At 42.4% G+C, this 25,530-nt stretch overlaps 1 protein-coding gene and 1 long non-coding RNA gene across 11 annotated transcripts in view; one reads left to right on the forward strand and one right to left on the reverse strand.

Moving 5' to 3' along the window:
* The window catches only part of LOC137339377 (fap1 adhesin-like), a 59,186-nt gene extending 36,963 nt beyond the window's left edge, over positions 1-22,223 (reverse strand). The window contains exons 1-3 of one of the 5 annotated variants that reach the window (XM_068001891.1): positions 22,118-22,223; positions 21,586-21,755; positions 4,773-5,231 (exon numbers count right to left, since the gene is read on the reverse strand). In XM_068001891.1, the coding sequence (XP_067857992.1) occupies positions 4,773-5,008 (236 nt within the window). In that variant the 5' untranslated portion in view covers positions 5,009-5,231; positions 21,586-21,755; positions 22,118-22,223. The other 4 variants (XM_068001892.1, XM_068001894.1, XM_068001893.1 and 1 more) reach the window with 4 other exon arrangements.
* The window catches only part of LOC137339460 (uncharacterized), a 48,202-nt gene continuing 44,193 nt past the window's right edge, over positions 21,522-25,530 (forward strand). For all 6 annotated transcript variants that reach the window (XR_010966628.1, XR_010966626.1, XR_010966629.1 and 3 more), the window contains exons 1-2: positions 21,522-21,869; positions 23,569-23,633. This is a non-coding gene — a long non-coding RNA (uncharacterized lncRNA). The remainder of the gene's footprint in view (positions 21,870-23,568; positions 23,634-25,530) is intronic.

Consider the following 25,530-nt stretch of genomic DNA (forward strand, 5'->3'; position numbering starts at 1 on the left):
TCAACCTGTCCCATTACCACCCTCCTCCCTTTTGTCATTTAATCATTCCCGCCCTCCACCCTATTACCCCCCCACACCCCTATCTGGCTGTGCACTTGCTTAAAAAGTGTTCAATCTTTAACTTCTTCCAGTTCTGACGCAAGATCAGCCATCTGAAACGTTAACTCTGTTTCTTTCTCCACAGATGCTGCCTGACTTGCTGAGTATTTCCAGCCTTTTCTGTTTTTATGTATAATTTACTTACCTCAACACTCATTCCACCCCGAACTCAAGTCGAAACACAAATGAGGAGTTTTTAAAAATCCCGAGTCCCATTAAGCATTTGGAACAACTCCAGAATTGTAAAGTTCCGCGGCAATTGCTTAAAACTGTAATTATTTCAACAAGTCCACATCCCTCCCCCCCCTGCCCCGGACCAGGAACTACCAGCAACAAAACACATTGTCACCTCCACAAGTTGCATCAGGGGGCGGCACTTGGAACGCAACTCAACTCGTCACAAAAGGACCACCCGCTGATTGAAGAGCCACTTTACACACAGACTGGAGCTGGTACATCCGGGCCGCTCCAGGCCCCGCCCACAGGCCGCACGCTCCATTCCAGGCCCCGCCCACAGGCCGGCAGAAAGGAATGAGAACGACTTGCAATTTGTAACAGGGGAACTGGCCCAATATTAGAAAATCATCGTCACTCGGAAAGTTGTGCAGTTAGTCGCACCGCTAAATCAGAACCGTAGGGCACGTTTATACTGAAACTTAGGCCAACTTAACAGCTTTCTGCTTTGCAGCAAAACACATAAAAGTTACAATAGAATTGTCAGGTCCCAACCATCGCCGCCCCCACCCCCCCAATCCATTTTAAAAATATAAAAACACAGGCAAGGTAAAACCTGCAATAGGTTCCAATTCAATGCAAGATATATTGGGATATCAATTTTAACCAAAGTGCAACAGTGGTTTTTAGGTCGTGTTATAAAGAACAGTTCAGTGTACTTTGTTACCATGTATTTCCCAATAGTAACACTTGCAATCCAAATAAGAGAGTTCTGCAAGTTTTCTTCTAGATGGCCTCCCATCTTCCCCCCCCCCCCCACCCCCGTAAACTTGAGCTCATCCAAATCTCTGCTGCCGGTATCCTAACTCGCATCAACTCCCGTTCACCCATCACCTCGTGCTCGCTGACCTACATTGGCTCCCGGTCCTGCAATGCCTCAATTTTAAAATTCTCATCCTTGTTTTCAAATCCCTCCATGGCCTCACCCCTGCCTATCTCTAACCTCCTACAACCCTCAGAGATCACTGCGCTTCTCCAATTCTGGCCTCTTGCGCATCCCCGATTGTAATCACTCCACCATTGGCGGCTGAGCCTTCAGCTGCTAGGCCCCAACCTCTGGAATTCGTTCCCTAAACCTGCCTTGGGCTGTTTTACTACGTTAAAGGCGCTATACTCAATATCAAAACATTGAGGTTGCAGCTTTGACTGCTGTAAGGACTTTTTCCAGCATTGAAGGAATAAGAAACATAAGGCGTAAGCCATGCAGCTCCTTGAGCCTGATCCCCATGTCCCTTAGCGTCTCTATCTCTCTCAGCCTTGAATATACTCAATGACTGAGCATCCACGGGCCTCTGGAGTAGAGAATTCCAAAGATTCACAACCCTGTGTGAAGAAATTTGTCATCTCGGTCCTAAATGGCCAATCCCTTATCTTGAGTTTAGGACCCCTATTTCTAGACTCTCCACATCTACCCTGTCAAGCCCTCTAAGAATTTTATACGTTTCAATGAGATTACCTCTCATTCTTCTAAACTCCAGAGAATATAGGCCCACTCTACTCAACCTCTCCTCAGGACAACCCGCTCATTCCAAGAATCAATCTAGTGAACCTTTGTTGCACCCTCTCTAAGGCAAGTATATACTTCCTTAGGTAAGGAGACCAAAATTGTCCACAGTACTCCAGGTGTGGTCTCAACAGAGCCCTATATAATTGCAGCAAGACCTCCTTACTCTTATATTCCAACCCCTTTGCAATAAAGGCTAACATACCATTTGGCTTCCTAATTGCTTGCTGTACCTGCATGTCAACTTTCTGGTGATTTGTGTACAAGGACACCCAAATACCTTTGAATACTAACATTTCTTAGTCTCTCACATTTCCCCACATTGTACTCCATCTGCCACCTTCTCACCCACTCACTTAACCTGTCTATATCCCTTTGCGTCCTCCTCCCAGCTTACTTTCCCACCTAGCTTTGTATCGTCAGCAAACTTGGATACACTTGGTCCCCTCATCTTAGTCATTGATATATATTGTAAATAGTGAGGCCTAAGCATTGATCCTTGCGGCACCCCACTAGTTACAACCTACCAACCCGAAAATGACCCGTTTATTCCTACTCTCTGGTTTACGGACAGAAAACAATCCTCAATTTAGTTCTAATATATTACCCCCAATCCCATGAGCCCTGATCTTGTGTAACAACCTCTTGTGTAGCACCTTATCGAATGCCTTTTAAAAATTCAAATATACTACATCCATTGGTTCCCCCTCATCTTCCCTGCTAGTTACACCCTCAAAAAATTTTAATAGATGTCAAACACGATTTCCCTTTCATAAAACCATGTTGACACTGCCTAATCAAATGATTTACTAAGTGCCCTGTTACTACGTCCTTAATAATAGATTCTAGCATTTTCCTAATGCTAGCTAACTGGCCTGTAGTTCCCTGTTTTCTCTCTCCCTCCTTTCTTGAATAGCAGGGTTACATTTGCTACCTTCCAATCCACGGGGACAGTTCTAGAATCTAGGGAATTCTGGAAGATCAAAACCAACGCAGCCACTATTTCTTCAGCCAACTCTTAAAACCCTAGGCCATCAGGTCCAGAGGATTTGTTGGCTTTTATTCCCATTAATCTCTCCAGTACTTTTTCTTTACTAATATTAATTACTTTAAGTTCCTCACTTTCATTAGACCCTTGGTTCCTTAGTATTTCCGGTATTTTTTTTGTGCCTTCTACTGTAAAGATAGATACAAAATATTTATGTAACGTCTCTGCCATTTCCTTATTCCCAATTATAATTTCTCCTGTCTCGGCCTCTAAGGAACCAACGTTTACTTTCACAAATCTCTTTTTTTACATACTTGTAGAAGCTCTTACAATCTGTTTTTATATTTCTTGCTAGTTTACTCTCATTCAATTTTCTGGTCATCCTTTATTTCTAAAACCCTTCCAAACCTCAGGCTTACTACTCTTTTTGGCAACATTGTAAGCCTCTTCTTTTAATCTAACACTATCCTTAACCCCCCTAGTTAGCCACAGTTGCATTATTTGTCCAATGGAGTTTTTATTCTTCAAGGGAATGTATATTCGTTGAGAATTATGAATTATTTCTTTAAATATTCGCCATTGTTTAGGGGGCCTGTAAACTACTCCCACCAGTGTTTTCTGCCCCTTGTTATTTCTTATCTCCATCTATATTGATTCTACTTCCTGATCTTGAGCTAAGATCCTTTCTCACTACTGTCTTTATCTCATCCTTTATTAATCGGGGCTACCCCTCCCCCCTACTCCTTTTCCATTTTGCCTACCTTTTCTAAAACTCAAATACCCTTTATTTGGTTCCCAACCTTGGCCACCTTGCAACCACTTTAATGAGTTTGTTGCTGGCTTTGGTTAAGACAAACAAGACTGCAAACAAATCAATAGTTTACACTGACCGACAATGAAGCTTAAGCAATTTATAGTTATATAAACTCCAGGAGGTTCAGTGCATACTATACAAGCCAACTAAAAATGCCATCACTAAGTTTTGGAACTTTTAACATTAATTTCAAAGACAGACTACAACACAGTCCAAACAATGGTGCTCTTCAAAACAAATGAAGTTATTTCCCGAAGTTTCTTTACATTACACCAATGACCACACCTCAGAAGTACTTAATCGGCTGTGAATTGTTTCGGGAATGTCTTGAGGTTATGAAATGTGCTATATAAATGCAATTTCCTTCTTTCGAAGACTTAGTTTGTTAGAAAAATCTACCATTGAAGTTGTAGGAGGAATTGCAAACAGTCCATGGGATTAATTTGTACAAGTAATGATTTCTTCAAAAACTGCCGTGTTGGTATTGCAGTCATGTCACTAATGTGCACACTAATGAGCATATGGACTACACAACAGTTAGTCTTCACAACAGTGGCTACTATCAGCACAAAATGTGAAACCCTCCCAACACAAAAGATGGCAGTACAATAGATGCAATTACAATGCACTTACTGGTTTTACACCATGATGTGGAGATGCCGGTGATGGACTGGGGTGGACAAATGTAAGGAATCTTACAACACCAGGTTATAGTCCAACAGTTTTATTTAAAAATCACAAGCTTTCGTAGGCTTTCTCCTTCGTCAGGTGAATGGTTTTACACCAGTAAAGCTTTGAGAGCAGTGCAAACTGGTAGTACCAAGTTCTGAGACCTGAGTAGTGCAAGATCATCTGAGGTAGTCACATCTCAGATTCAGTGATTCAGCTGCACAGCAATGCAAGACGTAGTTACCACTTCCTGATAGCAAACCTAAAAGTTAATTCCAGCTTACAATTTAAAGGGGTTCTAATAACTGCTGCAAAGATATCACTACTGTGGTTTATAATGGAGAGCTATAACTGAGGTCATATTACTATTTTGTAAATCACAAATATAGAACAAATACCATGAAATAGTTGTGAAGCTGATGAAAAACAATGAAATCAGCAGAACTGAAAATAAAGTAATTTACCTCTTTGTCGGAACAGCACCATTATTACAAACATCTGTATTGTCAATTTTGTTTTGCAGATCTGTAGGATCCTCGCTGAGAACAGACTTCTGTAGAGATGTTGGCTGCTCGTCAACAGCACTTGCATTGGTTGGATTGACAGAACGTAATAAAGCTTCCCGTTCACTTTGTGGTACAGTTTCCTGCTTATTATGGTAGAAAATACCTCGACAACACAAAGCATTAGAATTACCCATTTTAATTTTTGTAGGACACTAATCCATGTTAGGAACTCTGTACAATGTTGAATATAGCCACCATGTAATCTTTATGGACAGTTGCCACTGCTTGCAAATTTGTTTTAATGCAACTTTAAAGAAGTGCAAGGCATACACGTGCTTGAACTAGGTGTTCACTCCTTGGTGTAAAGTTTTTTGTTAGGTATTCACCAATCCTATCAATGCTTCTATTTCTCCAGACCTACAACAGAAAAGTATTGAGTTAATAAACTAGAATTGTCATATCACATTCTTCTTTTCCTATTTGAACAGGAATTATCAATTTATAACTTGCTGAGATTTTGGTGAGGTTTGAGTTCTGCACATACACACTCAAAATATGGACAAAAGCACAACTTACACCACTAAATGCAAATTTAAATGATTTAAATGAGAGCATGGTGGTTCAGAGGGCCAATGCCAAATTTACTTTTTTGGTTGGTTTTACATGACAGGTAGTGCCCATTCTTAATGATAACTTCAACATTGCACATTTGCCCAGTTTATACTGTACTTTTGGCATTGGGTCAGCATTTAGCAGAAAGCCATACTGATCTATGAAATGTAATACAAAAGCAGCTTAAGTGATGTAGTACAGGAATTGGATGTCTTGCAGGAACTGAGTTCAAGATGTTGGTTATTGTGCTACACAAGTGCAAACCAAGGCTTAAGAGATTCTTGTGCAGGCAGAAACTTGTGGCTTTTTAAAAAAAAATAGATCATGTCTCCATTAGCTGGGGGAAGTGTAACAATATGCTATGGAGAGTGAGACACAGTATTATCTGATTTTTTTTTTTAAAAAAGGAAAACCAGGAGGAGTAACTTGCTATTCAATTAGGACGGCAGACCACAGGGAGGTGAAATTGAGAGACAAGGATTGATTCGCCACAGGACTATAGAAGCCAGCAAAGCATCCACATAGCAAACACAATGCTTGCTGGTTTCTAGAAGGGCCAATGTCCCAAGATTAGCCTTCAATATTTGTTCAGGACAAACTCCATATTGGTTGTGCTGGGAGATTGCCAATGGATACATAGAATGTACAGCACAAAAACAGGCCATTCAGCCCAACTGGTCTATGCTCCACATGAGCCTCCTCCCTCCCTGCTTCATCTAACCCTATCGGCATATCCCTCTATTCCTTTCTCCTTCATTTGTTTATCTAGCTTCTCCTTAAATACATCTATGCTATTCGCCTCAACCACTCTGTGGTAGCGAGTTCCACATTCTAACCACTCTCCAGGTAAAACAGTTTCTCCTGAATTCCCCATTGGATTTATTAGCAACTATCTTATATTTATGGCCCCTAGTTCTGGTCTCCCCTGCAAGTGGAAACATCTACCCTATAAAACCCTTTCATAATCTTAGAGACCTCTATCAGGTCACCACCTAAAGCTTCTATTTTCTAGAGAAAAGAACCTCAGCCTGTTCAATTTTTCCTGATGGGTATAACCTCTCAGTTCTGGTATCACCCTAGTAAATCTATTTTGCACCTTCTCCAGTGCCTCTATATTCTTTTTATAATATAGAGATCAGAACTGTTCACAGTACTCCAAGTGTGGTCTAACCAAGGTTCTATACAAGTTTAACATAACTTCCCTGCTTTTAAATTCTATCCTTCTGGAAATGAACCCCAGTGCTTAGATTTTTTAATAAAACTGCCTCATTAACCTGCATCGCTACTTTTAGCGATTTGTGTACTTGTATCCCCAGATCCCTCTGCTCCACTACCCCATTTAGACTCCTATTTTCCCCAGGAGTATGTGGCCTCATTTTTCCTACCAAAATGTACCACCTCACGCTACATAGTGAAATTCACACCTTTGTTGAAATTCATTTGCCAATTACACACCCATTCTGCAAGTTTATTAATGTCTTCCTGTATTTTGTCCCAGTCTGCCCAAGTATTAACTATTCCCACCCAATTTGTTGTCTTCAGAAAATTTTAAAATTGTACTTCAGATTCCAAATCATTTATGTAAATGGTGAACGGTGGCCCCATCACCGATCCTTGTGGAACACCACTTCCCACCTTTTGCCAGTCTGAGTAATTACCTTTAATCCTTACTCTCTGTTTTGTAGCCAGCTTGCTTTCCTTTCTGCTACTCATCCCCTGACTCCCCATGCTCCCCAAGTAGGGAGCAGCAGGAAAGTTAAAAGGGATTCAGCCACTTAAAAGACATGGCCACATATCTTTTGGACCAAAATAAAAAAGGCTGTAAATGTTTCCTCTGCAGAGGTCAACCTTTCCAAGTGCTATTCAAAGAAAAAAAAAAGTGACTGACAAAATAAGCGTGGAGGTAGGAACTGGAGTCCGTAGGCACGTGATATAGCAGCACAGCACCTGTACACAACTTTCCCCCCACTCTGTTCAATGGCTCGCACCAAGTTCTGTTCTCCCATCACATCTGTGCTCGCTGACCTACATTGGCTTTCGGTTCAGCAACGCTTCGATTTTAAAATTCTCATCCTGGTTTTCAAATCCCTCCATGGCCTCGCCCCTCCCTATCTCTGTAACCTCCTCCAGCCCTACAACCCTCAGATCTCTGCGCTCCTCCAATTCTTGCCTCTTGTGCATCCCTGATTTTAATCGCTGCACTTCTGACAGCCGTGCCTTCAGCTGCCAATGCTCTAAGCTCTGGAATTCCGTCTCTAAACCTCTCCAAATCTCTCCTCCTTCAAGATGCTCCTTAAAACCCACCTCTTGGACAAAGCCTGTCCTAATATCTCCCTAAGTGGCTCAGTGTCAAATTTTGTTTGATAACGCTCCTGCGAAGCACGTTAAAGGCACTATATAAATGCAAGTTGTTGCTGTTGTAGTGAAAGTGCTGCTCGATGAGGAGGGTCATCTCATTTGACACTCAAGGGTATCCTCCCCAGAAAACAAGTGCAGCATGCCTGGAAAGAGGTGGCAGAAAAAGAGAGTTGAACGAGGAGGTGACCTTGACTGACTGGCAGTGCCCATGGCGAGGCTGGCTGCAGCTCACCTTGCATCAGATAGCATAGATCTGCAACGGCCCCATGCCTACAAACCAAGTTCCTCGCAGCCATTGCCAGGAAGGTGCACCAGGGCAAAAGTGGTTGGTAACATAATGCCAGGTGTGGTCAGTCCATCATTGGTGTCTGCTGATCTCCCAAGCATGCCTGTTGCCTCATACCACTCCAACCATGAAATATTGTATTTAGAGCATATCCAAGCCTTGTCTCTCTTTCCCCTGCCAAATTATTAAATTCCCCTTCACTTGATGCCCACCATGGGATTCTTCAGCTTGCAACTATGTCTCTTATGGAATCAGAATTTTACAGCAGACAAGGGGGCTATTTGGCACACTGCAGCTATGCGGATTCTCAAAAAGTTAACTGTTTAATCCCAGTCACATTTTGAAATTTTTCCACAGAAAGGATCCGGAGAGAAAAAGTTACTTTTAATGTTAATTTTGTTTTTAAAAGCATAGTGTATTCAGACAAGTTTTTTTTTAAAAAAAGAGAAAATGGGCAGTTAACATTCTAAAAAACTAGCTATTTCCTCAGACTCTAAATAAGCAATTTATTAACTTCTCATTTATCAATAAACACCTCACACCCATTGTATTGCAATGTCTTTGATCCCCTTTTCTGTTTGCACACAAAATGTAGCCAGACCTGGGGCGGCAGGGGGGGGAGGGGGGGGAGGGGGAGGGGGGGGAGGGGGGGGAGGGGGGGAGGGGGGGAGGGAAGGAGAGAAAGAAAATGAAAAACAGTGCAGCTGTTAGTGAAAATCTACCCTCTAGTGCCACGTCACGTATACCAGCAGGCAATCATACAATCATTTGGTTATAGAATCAGTTACACCTTTACAAGAACATAAAACAGAACTTCAAATTTGGTCCAGTAATATATATTCAAGTAGCCATACTGTTAGTAATGCTAACTGTGCCATTAAAACAGGTTTAGTTTCAGACAGCAACACCATCTCACAAAAAAAATCTTCTAATTCAGAATCCAATATCTGTCCCCCATAAAGGATTTCTCTCCTCTCTCCGACTTAAAAAGAACATCTCCAACTCCCCAGTAAACTGAGCAGCATCCAGTTTGTGCCTTGGAGGTCATTCCATAAAACTTCCCAATAACATCATGCTCTGCTCCTTCTCTGATTGCTCAGTAAGCACCTACTCGTGAGACTGAATACGACTTTCTTCTTCCACCAACTGCAGCCATAAATTTTCAAACACTTTCCACAGATGCTCACAGGAGAAGCAGCAGAACCTGAAATGCTGCTGTACTCCAGTGATTCCCACCTCCACTAGCACCTGTGTCCAATCACAGGTAGATCTCTCATCGTGAGTCTGACCTTGCTCAGGCAAATTAGCTGACCCCAGAAAATACGTCATTCAACATCACAGATGCATTAGGTGGAACTGCTCTCCTGAGATTTTGCCACCACGATGGCCTAGCAAAAAGGTATCCTAGAAGATTGATAACACCATGGTATTAGTTACCAATTGGTAGGGAGGGGGTGCAGGGGAGAAAATGATTGTGGTAAAAGAGGACCCTTTGTAATTAGAAAGATGTCTTGTTGGTATAGCCAGCCCTGGAAATGTTTAGGGTTCCCGATTCAAATTCTTGTTAAACAGTATCCACTGTCGTTCTCCTAAGATCAGTATATCTACAGATCAACAATTATTTCAGATTTCATTTTGTGGATGGAATGTATTCTCCTGTATCTCTAAATAATTCTCCCACCTTTAAAATAGAGGACAAAATTCACTAGGTATTGTACAAAGCTGCTGGAAAACACAAGCATCTCCCATTAGATGGTCATGGAATATGAGCCTACTATCCTTCTTTATTTCTCTCCTCCCCTCCACTAGAAATTTAAAAGCACTTTTGAAATAAAATTTCAAAACATATTCTTACCTGGTTTTCCAAATTCCAAAATCAGATAGGATACAGAATTCAAGCGGGACAGGTCATATTTGATTTACTGATGAAAATTCATTGAAAAAACTTTGTTTAATATTAAACACTGTTGCCTCCAAAGTAGAAGTAAATAGGACAAAAATGACTGTTACTGGTGCCCCATTTTAGTCTTGGAAAGTTCCAAGCAAACATTCAAAAACCAAATAGGTGGTAACCCAAGACTAGCCACTCTTTCTTCCACACTTTGCTTTCCTACCCTTCCCCCAAATAAGAAGATTGAAAAAACATTCAATCAAAATTGAAGATAAATTTCTGATGGAATATCAACTGTCCATGTAAAAAGGGACACAAAAGTGCTGGGATGCAGAGAGATATTTGTGGGCGGATTAAACAGCAAAAACAAACAGGCATGCAAGGACCACAAGTAAGTTATGTTCGCATAGCAAGATGCTGCTTACCTCTTGCAATTCCCTGCATTAGTTAGTTAGTGTGTGGGCTGTATTATTATGGAGAGGCACAAAGTAGAGGCAAGGTGCTTCTACCCCCCACAAAAAAAAGGAAGGTGTTTGGAAAAGATAGAAAAGGCAACAAAATCAGAGCGGTAATTGTGTTCAGAAAAAAAATTGCATTTTCAACAACAACTTGTATTTATATAGCACCTTTAATGTAGTAAAAGGTCACAAGACACTTCACAGGAACATTATCAAACAAAATTTCATACTGAGCCACATAAGGAAGCACGAGGACAAAAGAGGTAGCTTCTAAGGAGTGTCTTAAAAAGGAGGAGAGGTAAAGAGGTTTTGGGAAGGAATTCCAGGGCTTAGGGCCTAGGCAGCTGAAGGCACAGCCGCCACTGGTGGAGCGATTAAAATCGGGGATACGCAAGAGGCAAGAATTGAAGGAGCGCAAAGATCGTGGAGGGTTGTAGGGCTGGAGGAGGTTACAGAGATAGGGAGGGGCGAGGCCGTGGAGGGATTTGAAAACAAGGATGAGAATTTTAAAAATCAAGGTGTTCCCAGACCGGGAGCCAATGTAGGTCAGCAAGCACAGAGGTGATGGGAGAATGGGACTTAGTGCAAGTTAGGATCCAGGCAGCAGAGTTTTGCATGAGCTCAAGTTTATGGAGGGCAGAAGATGGGAGGCCAGCCAGGAGACCATTGGAACAGGTCTGGAGGTAACAAAGGCATGGATGAGGGTTTCAGCAGATGAGCTGAGTCAGGGACAGAGACGAGCGATGTTACGGAGGTGGAAGTAGGCGGTCTTGGTGATGGAGTGGATATGTGGTCAGAAGCTCACTTCAGGGTCAAATAGGACGCCAATGTTGTGAACGGTCTGGTTCAGCCTCAGACAGTGGCCAGGGAAAGGGATGGAGTCGGTAGCTAGGGAACGGAGTTTGCAGCAGGGACCAAAGACAATGGCTTCGATCTTACCAATATTTAGCTGGAGGAAATTTTTGCTCGGACAAGCAACGTGTCAAATGAGACACAGTGGAGAGAGGTGGTTGTGAGGTAGGGCTGGGTGTCGGCAGCGTACATGTGGAATCTGATGTTGTGTTTTCGGATGACGTCGCCAAGGGACAGCACCTAGATGAGAAATAGGAGGGGGCCAAGCATAGATCCTTGAGGGACTCCAGAGGCAACGGTGCGGGAGCGGGAAGAGAAGCCATTGCAGGTGATTCTCTCGCTATAACTGGATAGATAAGAATGGAACCAGGCGAGCATAGTCCCACCCAGCTGGACGATGGAGGAAAGGTGTTGGAGGAGCATGGTGTGGTCAACCATGTCAAAGGCTGCAGACAGTTCGAGAAGGATGAGGAGGGATAGTTTACCATTGTCATTCACATAGGATGTCATTTGTGACTTTGATAAGGGCTGTTTCAGTACTGTGGCAGGAGCGGAAACCTGATTGGAGGGATTCAAACCTGGAGTTGCGGGAAAGATAGGCATGGATTTGGAGGAGACAATGCATTCAAGGACTTGAGAGGAAAAGGAGGTTGGAGATGAGGTGATAGTTTGCAAGGTATAAGTTGGTTTAAGTTAATCTAATAAATTAAAGCATGGCAGGGCAGCTCAGACCCATGGAATGCACGACCTGTGCCATGTGGGAACTCCAGGACGCTTCCCGTGTCCTGGACAACCACAGGTGCAGGAAGTGTTGTCAGCTGGTGGAGCTCGAGCTCGAGATTTCGGACCTTGAGCAGCAGCTGGCGTCACTGCAGTGCATCCGCGAGGCTGAGAGTCTCGTGGATAGCACGTTTCAGGAGGTGGTCACCCCGCAGATTAAGAAAGTGCAGGCAGAGAGGGACTGGGTGAACGCCAGACAGACAAGGAGGACCAGGTAGGTAGTGCAGGAGTCCCCTGAGGGAATTCACTCTCCAATCAGTATTCAGTTCTGGGTACTGGTGGGGGAGAGGGTTCCTCTGGGGAGTGCAGCCAGAACCAAGACCAGAGCACCATGGGTGGCTCAGCTGTACGGGGTGGGGGGGGGGGGGGGGGGGAGAAAGAGGAGGAGAAAGGTCGAGAAAACAATAGTGATAGGGGAGCAGACAGACGTTTCTGCGGCCACAAATGTGATTCCAGGATGGTATGTTGCCTCCCTGGTGCCAGGGTCATGGATGTCACTGAGCGGCTGTAGAACATTCTGAAGGGGGAGGATGATCAGCCAGAGGGTCATGGTCCATATCGGTACCAACGACATAGGTAAAAAGAGGGATGTGGTCCTGCAAGCAGAATATAAGGAGTTAGGAAATAAGTTAAAAAGCAGGACCTCAAGGGTAGTAATCACAGGATTACTCCTAGTGCCACATGCTAGTGAGTATAGGAATAGAAGAATAGACCAGATGAATGCGTGGCTGGAGGGTTGGTGCAGGAGGGAGGGATTTAGATGCCTGAGGAATTGGGACCGATTCTGGGGAAGGTGGGACCTGTACAAGTCGGACGGGTTGCACCTCAACAGATCCGGGACTAATATCCTCGCAGGGGGGTTTGCTACTGCTGTTGGGGAGGGTTTAAACTAGAGTGGCAGGGGGATGGGAACTTGAGAGGGGAGTCAGAAGAGAGTAAAGTTGAAAGCAGCGAGAGGGGAGGACACAGCGGAAATTTACAATACAAATAGTTGTTCAAGAACAAGTGAAAGGGAAAAGCATAGAGCAGTAGAAAGGTGTACTTCAGGAACTACAGATAAAGTGAAAACTAGAAGGTGTAAAGCAATTAACCCAGTATCAAAGCTGAATGACAGGCTAGGATGTGTGGCCCAACTAAGAGTTCTATATACAAACACACGGAGTATAAGGAATAAATTAAATGAACTACAGGCACAAATTCAAATTGGAGGGTATGACATGACAGCTATTACTGAGACATGGCTGCAGGATGGTCAGGATTGGGAAATAAATATACCAGGTTATAAGGTCTACAGGAGAGATAGGGAAATGGAAGAGGGGGAGGAGTAGCCTTAGTGATTAGAGATGAAATCACTTCAATGATAAAGGAGGATATAACGAGAGGTAAGCAGCCAACAGAGACCCAATGGGTTGAATTGAGAAATAGGAAAGGATCTAAGACTATAGTGGGAGCTGTGTATAGGACCCGTAGCAGCAGCTCTGAAGAGGTAGATTGTATAAATGCAGAGATTAGACAAGTGTGTAACAAAGGCATAGTGGTCTTAATGGGGACTTTAACCTTCACAGATTGGGAGAAGCCAACTAGCAACTGTCAGAAAGGTAGTGAATTTCTTGTGTGTCCGGGATAGTTTTCTACAGCAGTATGTCCTAGAGGCAACAAGGGGTCAAGCCATACTAGATTTAGTAATGAGTAATGAACCAGATTTAGTTAACAGCTTAACTGTGCGTGAACATCTATCCAATAGCGATCATAACATGATCAAGTTCCATGTAGCGTTTGAAAGGGAAAAAAGTGAATCAGCTCCTAAGATTCCAGACTTGGGTAAGGCCAACTTCAATAGGATGAGACAGAGACTGTCCACAATAAACTGGGGAAATCTGTTAATGGGTAAAACAATGAATGATCAGTGGGAAATGTTTAAAGAAACATTTAATGAGATACAGAACAGGTTTATGCCCCCGAGAGGCAAGAACTCTACTTGCCAAAAAAAACAGCCATGGACAACTAGAGGTAAGGGACAGTATAAGAAATAAGGAAAGGGCATACAAAAAGGCAAAAAATGGCACAGATCCTGGCGAATGTAAAAGATACAAAGATCAACAAAGGGTCACAAAACAGATAGTAAGAGCTACAAAAAGAGTGTATGAAAAGAAACTTGCAAGGGATATCAAAACCAATACGAAGAACTTTTATAGTTATATTAGGAAAAAGAGGGTGGTCAGGAGCAGTGTTGGCCCCTTAAAAACTGAAAGTGGGGATATTGTCATTGACAATGGGGAAATGGCAGACATGTTGAACAATTACTTTGCATCAGTATTTACAGTAGAAAAAGGGGATAGCATGCCAGAAATCCCAAGAAAACTAATACTGAATCGGGGACAGGGACTCAATAAAATTAACATAAGTAAAACAACAGTAATGAAGAAAATAATAGCACTAAAGAGAGTGACAAATCCCCAGGACCAGATGGTTTCCATCCCAGGGTTTTAAAGTTAGATGCCCTAACTATAATCTTTCAAAGTTCTCTAGATTCAGGAACCGTCCCTCTAGATTGGAAAATTGCACATGTTGCTCCGCTTTGTAAGAAAGGAGAGGAAAACCAGGGAATTATAGACCAGTTAGCCTAACATCTGTTGTGGGGAAAATGCTGGAGTCTATAATTAAGGATAGGGTGACTGAACACCTCGAAAATTTTCAGTTAATCAATCAGAGAGAGCCAGCATGGATTTGTGAAAGGTAGGTCGTGCCTGACAAACATGACTGAAATTTTTGAAGAGGTGACAAAGTAGTGGACAGGGGAATGTCAATGGATGTTATTTATATGGACTTCCAGAAGGCATTTGATAAGGTCCCACATAAGAGACTGTTAGCTAAGATAGAAGCCCATGGAATCGAGGGAAAAGTACAGACTTGGTTAGGAAGTTGGCTGAGCGAAAGGCGACAGAGAGTAGGGATAATGGGTAGGTAGTCACATTAGCAGGATGAGGCTAGTAGAGTCCCGCAGCAATGAGTCTTGGGGCCTCAATTATTCACAATATTTATTAACGACTTAGATGAAGGCATAGAAAGTCTCATATCTAAGTTTGCCGATGACACAAAGATTGGTGGCATTGTAAGCAGTGTAGATGAAAACATAAAATTACAAAGGGATATTGATAGATTAGGTGAATGGGCAAAACTGTGGCAAATGGAATTCAATGTCGACAAATGTGAGGTCATCCACTTTGGATCAAAAAAGGATAGAACAGGGTACTTTCTAAATGGTAAAAAGTTAATAACAATGGATGTCCAAAGGGACTTAGGGGTTCAGGTACATAGATCATTGAAGTGTCATGAAGAGATGCAGAAAATAATCAATAAGGCTTATGGAATGATGGCCTTTATATCTAGAGGACTAGAGTGCAAGGGGGCAGAAGTTATGCTGCAGCTATACAAAACCCTGGTTAGACCGCACCTGGAGTACTGTGAGCAGTTCTGGGCACCGCACCTTCGGAAGGACATATTGGCCTTGGAGGGAGTGCAGCGTAGGTTTACTAGAATAATACCCGGACTTCAAGGGTTAAGTTACGAGGAGAGATTACACAAATTGGGGTTGTATTCTCTAGAGTTTAGAAGGTTAAGGGGTGATCTGATCGAAGTTTAAGATATTAAGGGGAACAGATAGGGTGGATAGAGAGAAACTATTTCTGCTGGTTGGGGATTCTAGGACTAGGGGGCACAGTCTAAAAATTAGAGGCAGACCTTTCAGGAGCGAGATTAGAAAACATTTCTACACACAAAGGGTGGTAGAAGTTTGGAACTCTCTTCCGCAAACGGCAATAGATGCTAGCTCAATTGCTCATTTTAAATCTGAGATATAGCTTTTTGGCAACCAAAGGTATTAAGGGATATGGACCAAAGGCAGGTATATGGAGTTAGATCACAGATCAGCCATGATCTATTCAAATGGCAGAGCAGGCTCGAGGGGCTGAATGGCCTACTCCTGTTCCTAAGGACAGAGGGGTCAAGGATGTTTTTTTTTTAAAAGGAGGGGTGTGATGATGGCAGATTTGAAGGGGAGGGGGTCGGTACCTGAGGAGAGGAAACCATTAACAATATCAGCTAACATGGGGGCCAGGAAGGGAAGTTAAATGGTCAGCAGTTTGGTGGGAATAGGTCAAGGGAGCAGGAGGTGGGTCTCATGGTCAAGATAAGCTTGGAGAGGACATGAGAGGAGAGAAACTAGAGAAAGATGAGAGTTCAGGGGTAGGGGCAGGGGAGACCCATAGGGGAAGTTTGGCTTGGTGGGCTAGGGGAAGGGAGGGATATGGCAGAGGCAGCTGAACATTTGGTCTCAATCTTAGTGACAAAGATTTCCATGAGCGCCTCGCACTTTTCATTGGAGGTGAGGGGGGAGGGGCAGGGGAAAGGGGTTTAAGAAGACGGATTCTAGTGAAGAGAAGCCAGGGGTTATCTTTACATTCCAGGATGATCCAGGTTTTAATGGGGACAATTCAGTTCCGTGAAAAACTTCTGCTACATGTGTTAATCAGTTTACAAAATTCTAAAATATTTCTAGCCTTATCCCTCCATACCTAGCTCCTCAAAATTCAATGCAAGAGACACATCATAAGCCCTCACAAATTTCTCTATTCCAGCTCCTCACCATTTTTTTTTGCTTATTTTTATACCGGCAGTTAGTATTCCATCAATAGTTTTCAGAAATCCTTTAACTTCTGAAGGACCATGTCAGCTACCTGTAGAAAAGTCCTGCTATCATTGCAGAAAGTGTGTTTTATTAGAATGCAGCAGTGGAAATAATGTTAGTAAGTCAACAACCAAAGAAAATGGATAACCTCATGAAACTCTCTAAGGTCCAGTTACAGTTTTAAGACTTAATTTAAGTATTAGGGTGACACCAAGTGGCTGTTCCTTAAATATACCAAGCCTTTTTCCTTTTCCAGCTGGTTATTTTTCTAACAATCTTATCCAGATTTATGATCCAGTTGCTTAACCTCATTTTTCCACTTTATCATGTGGAGAGAGCCATCTTTAGCACCCGCAAAAGACACAGCTGCTAGGCGTGTTTTGGGCTGGCGGGGGACGCAGAAGTCAGCCTACCAATAAGTTTTAGGTGTCAGCTGTGCTCCAGTCAGAGTCAGAAGGTCATGGGGTCCAAGTCCCACTCCGGAATCTTGAGCACATAATCTAAGTTGCCACTTCAGTGCAGTACTGAGGCAGTGCTGTCGGAGGTGCCAACTTTTGGGTGAGACATAAAACCGAGGCCCTGTCTGTCCTTTCAGGTGGACGTAAAAGATCCTATGGCACTTTTGAAAGAACAGCAGGAGAGTGCTCCCAGTGTCCTGGCCAATATCTATCCCTCAACCAACATCACTAAAACAGATTATCTGGTCATCTACCTCATTGCTGTTTATGGGACCTTGCTGTGCGCAAATTGACTTCCGCATTTCCCTACATTACAACAGTGACTACACTTCAAAAAGTACTTAATTGTCTGTAAAGTGCTTTGGGACATCCTGAGATTGTGAAAGACTCTATATAAATCCAAGTCCTTTCTTTCTAAGCTTCTCCATCAAACGCAAATGTGCATCAGTATTTTTACTGGATATTCCCATCAAGAATCTGGATCTCCTTAAGACTGAGAGCAGTCAGATATATAACTTCTCACATACACTCTCAGTGTTACAAAAGCGCAAAGAAAAAAAACATAGTAAATACAATAGCTAAAACAGTAGCATACAGAGAAAGCTATGGTTAAATTGTACAGTGTTCAGACCATACCTAGAGTACTGCATTTAGTTCTGGTCATCAAGACACAGGGAGACATTCAAGCCCTAGAAGCAGTGCAGACAAGAACTAGGAGGTTTATCCCTGGTGCCAGAGCAGAAAGATCATGGTTAAGGAAGAACTGGGGCTTTTCACCCTGGAGAGACAACTGAAAGTTGATCTTATAGAGGTACATAAGAAAGCTACATCAAGGACACGACTCTAAATTAAAACTAAAATAAAAAGGACAAGAAGCTAAAAGTTAAAACTAGGTAGGGAAAGGCAAATTTAGGACTGATATCAGGAAGAAGTTATTCGCAGAACAATCAACACATAGAATTAATTTCCAGGTAGGGTAGCGTAGGCATTTAAAAAAAAACTGTTGACTGCTATGATATGGAGACTATAAGTTCTTCATTGATTGGTGGATTAATATGAGCTGAAAGGCCATCTTGATCAGTGTTCAGATTCCAACTAAGGATATATGTCACTGGCACTCTCATTCTCAATTAGCATTCCTGGATAGTCAGAGGACTGAAGGAAGAAGCTGGTTCAACACAAGAGCGTGAATCTTAAAAAGAATGTGATAAGTTCCCAAAATTTATAACAGTATGTGGTTGTACAAAAGCATTTTTAAAAATCCTTGAACATATGTTTGGTTTAAGGTCCATTTGCACTAAGTTTAGCATCAATATGAAGTGACTGCAGCTTCGCACCAATGCTAAAAATGGCAGCATTTATTGAGAATCAGGTCCAAACCCAAATGAAACTCTGCAACCAGGAGTCTTACACCACTTCATTTTGACAAATCTAATGTGGTGCCACACCTGGTTCACAAAGTACAGGCAGGCATTCTAACACTTTGTAAAGCGACCTGACCTTAATTTAAAGCTAAAAAAGTAGAAAGTCACTCCTCCCAATTATCAAATTCAAATTTAGAACTTTTGGAAGTCAGCTGTGCTCACATATATCCAAGATAAACAGGACAGTTAAAGCTCCAGCCAAGCAGAAGTAAAGCAACATAAAGAGGCCTGCCTGGTTGGAACCCTGGTAGCTGTGGTATAAATGCACACTTAATTTTTTTTTAAAGTTTAGTATTAGTTGTAAACTTCAATGGCATTGTAATGATTAGCGTTGAAAGTATTAAAGTAATGAAGTAAAACACTTAAATGTCATTTGTGATTAAGAGGTGGACTGGTTAAAAAAAAAAGCTAACCTCACTGTAGGCTTCCAAAATCTTGGGGATGCTGAAACCCTTGTACAGCTTTTAAAAGGACCACAAAATTTAGGATAAACAGCGATCCCCACACCTTCTGCAACATAACTTCACAGGGTTGGCAGTCACCAAGAAGGTTCAACCCTCATTAAAAATTCACTTGAAGTTGATCAGCTGTCAATGCAAGTAAATCTGCACAACTTTCCTTAAAAAGAAAGCCTGAAACTTAGTCTGTCAAACATTAAGAGGTTCTGAAGAGTACATCTGCTTCCATCCTGGCAATAGCACCAGTTCAAGCAGCAATGCAACATTTGGTTAGTCAACTATGAACTAATCTTGTGATGTGAGTGACACTGGCAAGACATGATTTATTGTCCATCACTAGCTGCCCTGTGAGCATTAGAAGTCAACTACAATTGTGTGGGACTGGTGTCACACATAGGCCAGACTGGATAGAGGTGGCAGGCTTCCTTCCCTGGAGGACATTAGTGAACCAGTTTGGTTTTTACAACAATCCAGCAACTTTCATGGTTATTTTTCCACTGCTAGCCCACAAATCATTGAATTCAATTTCACAACTTTCCACGATGGAATTTAAACTCTCAACTAATCCAACACCGTAGCCATTAGGCTATCTTACTGAATCAGTTTTTAGTGCAAAAACTAAGTGCAACATAATGGCTGATGCTTGTAGTTACCTACAACCAAAAGAAGCACTTTTTTAAAAAAAAACACCTCCACGGTATGAATCACAAACAACTTCATTGAGATTTTACTATAGCTTCACTGCCCAGTTGAGACATCCAAAATCCTGACAATTACTGCATTATTCCTAGGTATCAGTTACCATCTATTGAACACATCAGAAATTGACATCAACTAGTTAGTTATAAACTGACAAGAGTGCAGGGAATCCCTCTTTACCTCTCATTCAGCTATCACAACACTACATAGTTCCTGTAGTTGACATGCTCCAGGCCTCCACGTCGATCTCTCTTCCCTCCAACACCACTTTTAGCTGGCTAATAGGAAATGTACAACAGCAACAACTCTCCCCTCAATTTCTCTTCCTCTTAAGGAAATTGCTTAGCATAGCAGATTGAGAAGTGAAAAACACCTGTTGGCAAAAAGAGACACCTCACTTCATGGCACTAAGAGAAACCTCACTTCATCGTCACTGCGTCAAAATCCTGGAACTCCCTTCCTAACAGCACAGTGGGAGAACCTTCACCACACGGACTGCAGCGGTTCAAGGCGGCAGCTCACCACCACCTTCTCAAGGGCAATTAGGGATGGGCAATAAATGCTGGCCTTGCCAGCGACACCCACACCCCATGAACAAATAAAAAAAAGTTATTGTTCCACATGCCAAAAAGTACATTCTAAACACCAATTTAAATTAAGTTCACAATAACACATCAACAAGATACTTGGTGTTACATTCAGGCATCACATCGCCTCAATTCACCAAAGGAACACAAGAACAGGAGTAGGCCGTTCAGCTCCTCAAGCATGTTCTGCCATTCAATTAGATCATGAGCATCAAGCTTTTATTTTTTTAAATCATATTAACCTGCAATATAATCTTGAATAATTGACTTGCAAGGGGTGAAATACCGCAAAGTAATTCAACCGTTGCTAGCAAGTGCAGCTACATACTCGTTCAATATTCCTGTCGTCACTCAAATGTTTTGCAACATTCATAGCACTCATTTTTAAAAATCAACTTATAACCACCAGCTATACATTAATAATTGGTATTCCTCAATTAGCAATCACTCTTTATCCCATAATGTTTTCCATTATGGAAGAGGCAAACGGGTTTGATTTAGGACAGTGATCAATAAATGTAGAATTTAAAATGCCACATATCCATTGTGAAGACATCCCAAAGCAGTTGCAACCAGTTTCCTTGGACTAAAATTAATTATTCACCCTTCTAATTGAAGCTCGATTGTTGCCATTTATATTAGAAGTTTACAACATGGAAACAGGCCCTTCGGCCCAACATATCCATTTCGCCCAGTTTATACCACTAAGCTAGTCCCAATTGCCTGCACTTGGCCCATATCCCTCTATACCCATCTTACCCATGTAACTGTCCAAATGCTTTTTAAAAGACAAAATTGTACCCGCCTCTACTGGTGTAAATTTGATTTTTTAAAAAGGTTCAGCTGTTTGAACTCAAATTTTCAACTACCTTTCAGGTCTGACGACCACGTTATTTACAGAAGGCCAAAGATCTATCTCCATCCCAACTGCATAAAATATACATAATACCACCCACCGTACACGACCAAAGATTTAATGAATCCTTCCCCGGATTTCTGAGACACCAGCCAGCCATTGTTTACTCACTAGAATTCATGCCGACGGACATCAGGTGCCATTGCCCACATGCACTGCATTTTTCGTGGACCGGGACACCACTATAACAACCAACAGTTCAAATTGAGCATTATATTGACTCCTGGCTAGTTCCACTTGTAAAATGTACCACAATCCAGTCCCCTGGTGGTGGTGGAGCCCCCAGTTGTATTCCCCTGACCGACCTGTTAGCGGTCCTGATCAAGCCTCCTCATATCTCCGCAGGCTGTTTCAAGTAATTCATTTCTTTTATAGCGTGTTTTTTTTTTGTTAAAAGAGTTTAATCGACATCGTTCACATATTTGCATCACATTCCCCGAAGCTGCGTGTCGCCTGCGTTGCGAACTGATTCAGCCTGAAAGAACCAAGAGAGAACGAGACACCGTGTGAGTGGAAGCAGAATATTAAACTATTTCACAATCTCCCACGTTGCCAGCATTTCAGCAGCAGCACCGCCTCACATTACAAGGTATCATTCTTACCCTTTTTTTTTGTATTTAATGGTGGACACCAGTTTCGGCTTTGGAAATACCCATTGCATTCCTGGGCTTAAAACCCCCACACAAAATGGCACGGGAAGCCGTGCAGTTATACTCATCCTTTCCAGCAACAACACCCTGCCTCACCCTTTGCCGGCAAATAGACACGAAACAGCTCTTCTTCTCAGGCCTGTCCACAGTCGGACTGTTTTCATTACCTGATCCCACTAATATTCACCTTTCATGTTCTGCGTTTGCTTTTCCACTAACCACTCCTCCACATAACAGCTAAACGAACTGATCTCCATTTAAAGCATTATGGTTTCACTTTCATTTAAGTAGGTTGTTCCTGGCCTACACGGATCGTTTTCCGCTTACGTTTTATGCTTATATACAGTTAATAAAAGAATATCGCTTTGCTCGCTTTTGATTTCGTTTAAATACACACACAGCTCCAATTCAATAAGTTACTTCAAAAACGTTATTGCAGCCCAGGAAATGTCAATTCTTTGTTTGAAATGATGTTTTTATATTTTAAAGGACACTGTCACTAGAAAAGTGCTGGGCAAACTTCTGTTTTGGTCTGGGAAGAGAATGGACCTGAAAGCCATGTGCCATTTTTGTCCTGATGCCATCAGATACAAGTAGGGTTGCCAACTCTGGTTGGAGGCATTCCTGGATGTTTGATCATGTGACATTCTGACCACATGCCATCCATTCATGTGTCCCCTGTAATTGAGTATCTTTGCTTGTGATTTTGTGCCAGCAGCTGTTGTGCAAGAAGTTCTGAGAACCAGGAGCAACCCCTGACCTCCGACCCCCCTCCCCTTTGACTCCCGAGCCCCCCCGGCTCCCTGCACACAAAGCTGGTCCCGATTCTCTGTGGCGGGAGGGGGGAGTGATGTCACGGATCTGGAGGCTTCTCTGTGGAGGCAGCCGGTGTTGTCACCAGGCAGGGGTGGGGGGCCCGCCGGGGGACAGAAAATTTAAAGCACAAGATCTCCTGGGCTGATAGCAGCAGCGCCTGGGAGATCCATGCCCCATTCCGGGAGACTCCTGGGCAATCTGTGAAGGTTGGAAATCCTAGATACAAATAATATGACTGTGTTTCAAGGAGATTGATATCTTCACGTTGTATGTTTGTAAATAAATAAGAAAAAAATTGGGCATCTCAATTTTTTTTTCCTCCTCTATTAAAGGTGGTGACTCATAAATGGTAAATGTTGACCGGCTATTTGATTGCGGGTGGCATCAGTGTTAAGTCCAATGAAAATGTGAATAAGACTTCGCACTTGCCACACGTGCACTTTTCCAACAGAGGTCAGTGAATAGTTTTTCAGGAGTTGAAGCCCTGGGTAATTTTTTCCCTCCTTCCCACAGAACGCTAAGGCGAATTGTAGTCACCGTCATCCTGGCTGAGATCAGCTAACTCAGCACAGCCTAGGAATTTAAGCTGCAGCCTCCTTACTCTCTGTAGAGCCAGAAAAGGAGTACATTTATGTGCAGAGTCATTGGGGGAGTAAATGAGAAAAAGAAAATTCACCACATACCTGTTCATGAAAATGCTACCCCTTAAAAAATCTAAACTAGTGCTGGCTTGTGTGCTCCAGCATAAAACGGGACCAGTTAATTTGTTCATGTTTTCCTCTGAAGTGATGTTCTTATATTTTGTTTCTGGGTCTGTTTCAGCTCTTTGTTGGCTTTTACAGAGCAGTAACAATGTCCTTCACTGCAGTGAACACAGTTTAATATTGGTGAGTACAACCTGTTGGTTAAAGATATTATACAATCAATGTTTTGTCTATGTGCAAAACAAGAATTTAAGAAACTCAGTCACCTTTATGTGTGGATTTCATGTTCCTTTCATTTGCAACAATGTTACTAACTATAAATGTATCCTAAAGAGTGCACTGATCTAACAAGAATTATTAACAAAATCTAATATTGACATAAGTGAAAGCCTTTGACAATTATGAAGTGTCATGAGTTGGTTTATCTTGCAATGGTGACAAGTAGCAAATTGCAAAATGTTAACAAAATTGGTAATATTGTTAACTGACAAAAATTGACAATCCCTCTCTGTGTAAAAATGCCTTTTACTTAATAATCCCAATTAAGGCACGAAGTGGTTTTGTTCCAAAGTATAATGGCTTTATTAAGAAATAACAACTAGTTATTAAGAGGTTAACATACAAGAATACAACGCCAGATAGACCAATACAACCCGATACAAGTCGGTCACTCGCCAAAGCCTCGGTGTGCACCCCGATGACCTTCATAGTTATGATGTGGAGATGCCGATGATGGACTGGGGTGGACAAATGTAAGGAATCTTACAACACCAGGTTATAGTCCAACAATTTTATTTTAAAATCACAAGCTTTCGGAGATTATCTCCTTCGTCAGGTGAGTGAGTGAAAGGTTCTCAAATCGCATATCTTATATTAGACTGTGTAGGGGGTGGTGGTGTGTGTCAGCTTCACCTGACTTCTGAGCGGTCCGAATCGCTCCCACTCCCTGGGTTCTAGACCTTGGACTTATTTGGGGGTTGTGACAAAGTGCAGCAGACAACTGGTTTTGGTGCAAGAAACGTTGACCTTTATTCAAGAGAGGAAATACAACACAACAATCTTAACGCTCTAACAAAATGGGGAACACCAGTACACACGAGGGAAATTACAGTCAGAAGGATACCTCACCCCTCCCAATCCCACTGTACTAGCTAGGTTGGACTCTAAAGGACCAGGGATAATGCTCACCACACGAAACCTTGACAGTAATTCACCCAGAGGTAAGTCAGAAATAGATTGTAGAATGGAAACTTTGTGGATCTTCGGTTTTCTCCCGAGTTGGTTTTCTTTGGTCTCGGTGGCTCAATATTACCCGGTTGGTTGGTGGTAATATTCGGTTGGTTGTTTCGTAAGGCCCTTGTTGCCGCGAGGTGTCTGGCGGTCACTGGGACTGTTGCTCTGGTTTCTTCTTGTGTGTCGGCGTGCTTCTAGAGCTGCTGACCTTCCCTGTCGAACTGCTTTCCTTGTTGTCTGCTGGAAACTGCTCTTCTTTCCAGACACAGGCAGAACCAAGACAAGCAGCCCATCAGAGCCAGCAAGCCAGAGAGAGAGAGAGAGAGAGAGCTTTCACCTTGTGGATGTCTCTTTTACAATGCTCTGTTTAAACAGTTCTTAACAAGTTCTTAAGAATCTTTGATGGCCTTTTGATGGTCCCAATCATATTGCAAATTGCTTCTCCCATTGTGTCATTGTTAATTCTGATTTTTTTCTAGAGCTTGTCACACAAGGCTTCCTTTTGTATCCAACGTCCTAGGTGTTGATGGTTTTGCTTTAAAACAAAGGCATGGCCCCACCATGTCTGGAACAGTTGTCTCTTTCAATGGGAGTGATTGTCGACCCCCTGCTGTCCGTTTTGCATTAAAACAGAGACATGTCTGAAGCTCCACGGTGTGTGTTTTGTTGATTTCGTCTGGTGACCTCTCAACTATCCCTCCATTTTAGGATTATAGTCAAGTTTTCCCATACTCAGGGTTTTTTTAGGGTTTTTCTCCGAGTTTTGGGGGATCTGTGAATTTTGAGAATCTTACAGCTGGGACACGCTCACACCAATCAAAGGTGTCGTTGGTGTTCAGACAGATTA

Source organism: Heptranchias perlo, chromosome 2 (genome assembly GCF_035084215.1).
Source record: "Heptranchias perlo isolate sHepPer1 chromosome 2, sHepPer1.hap1, whole genome shotgun sequence".
Taxonomy (NCBI): domain Eukaryota; kingdom Metazoa; phylum Chordata; class Chondrichthyes; order Hexanchiformes; family Hexanchidae; genus Heptranchias; species Heptranchias perlo.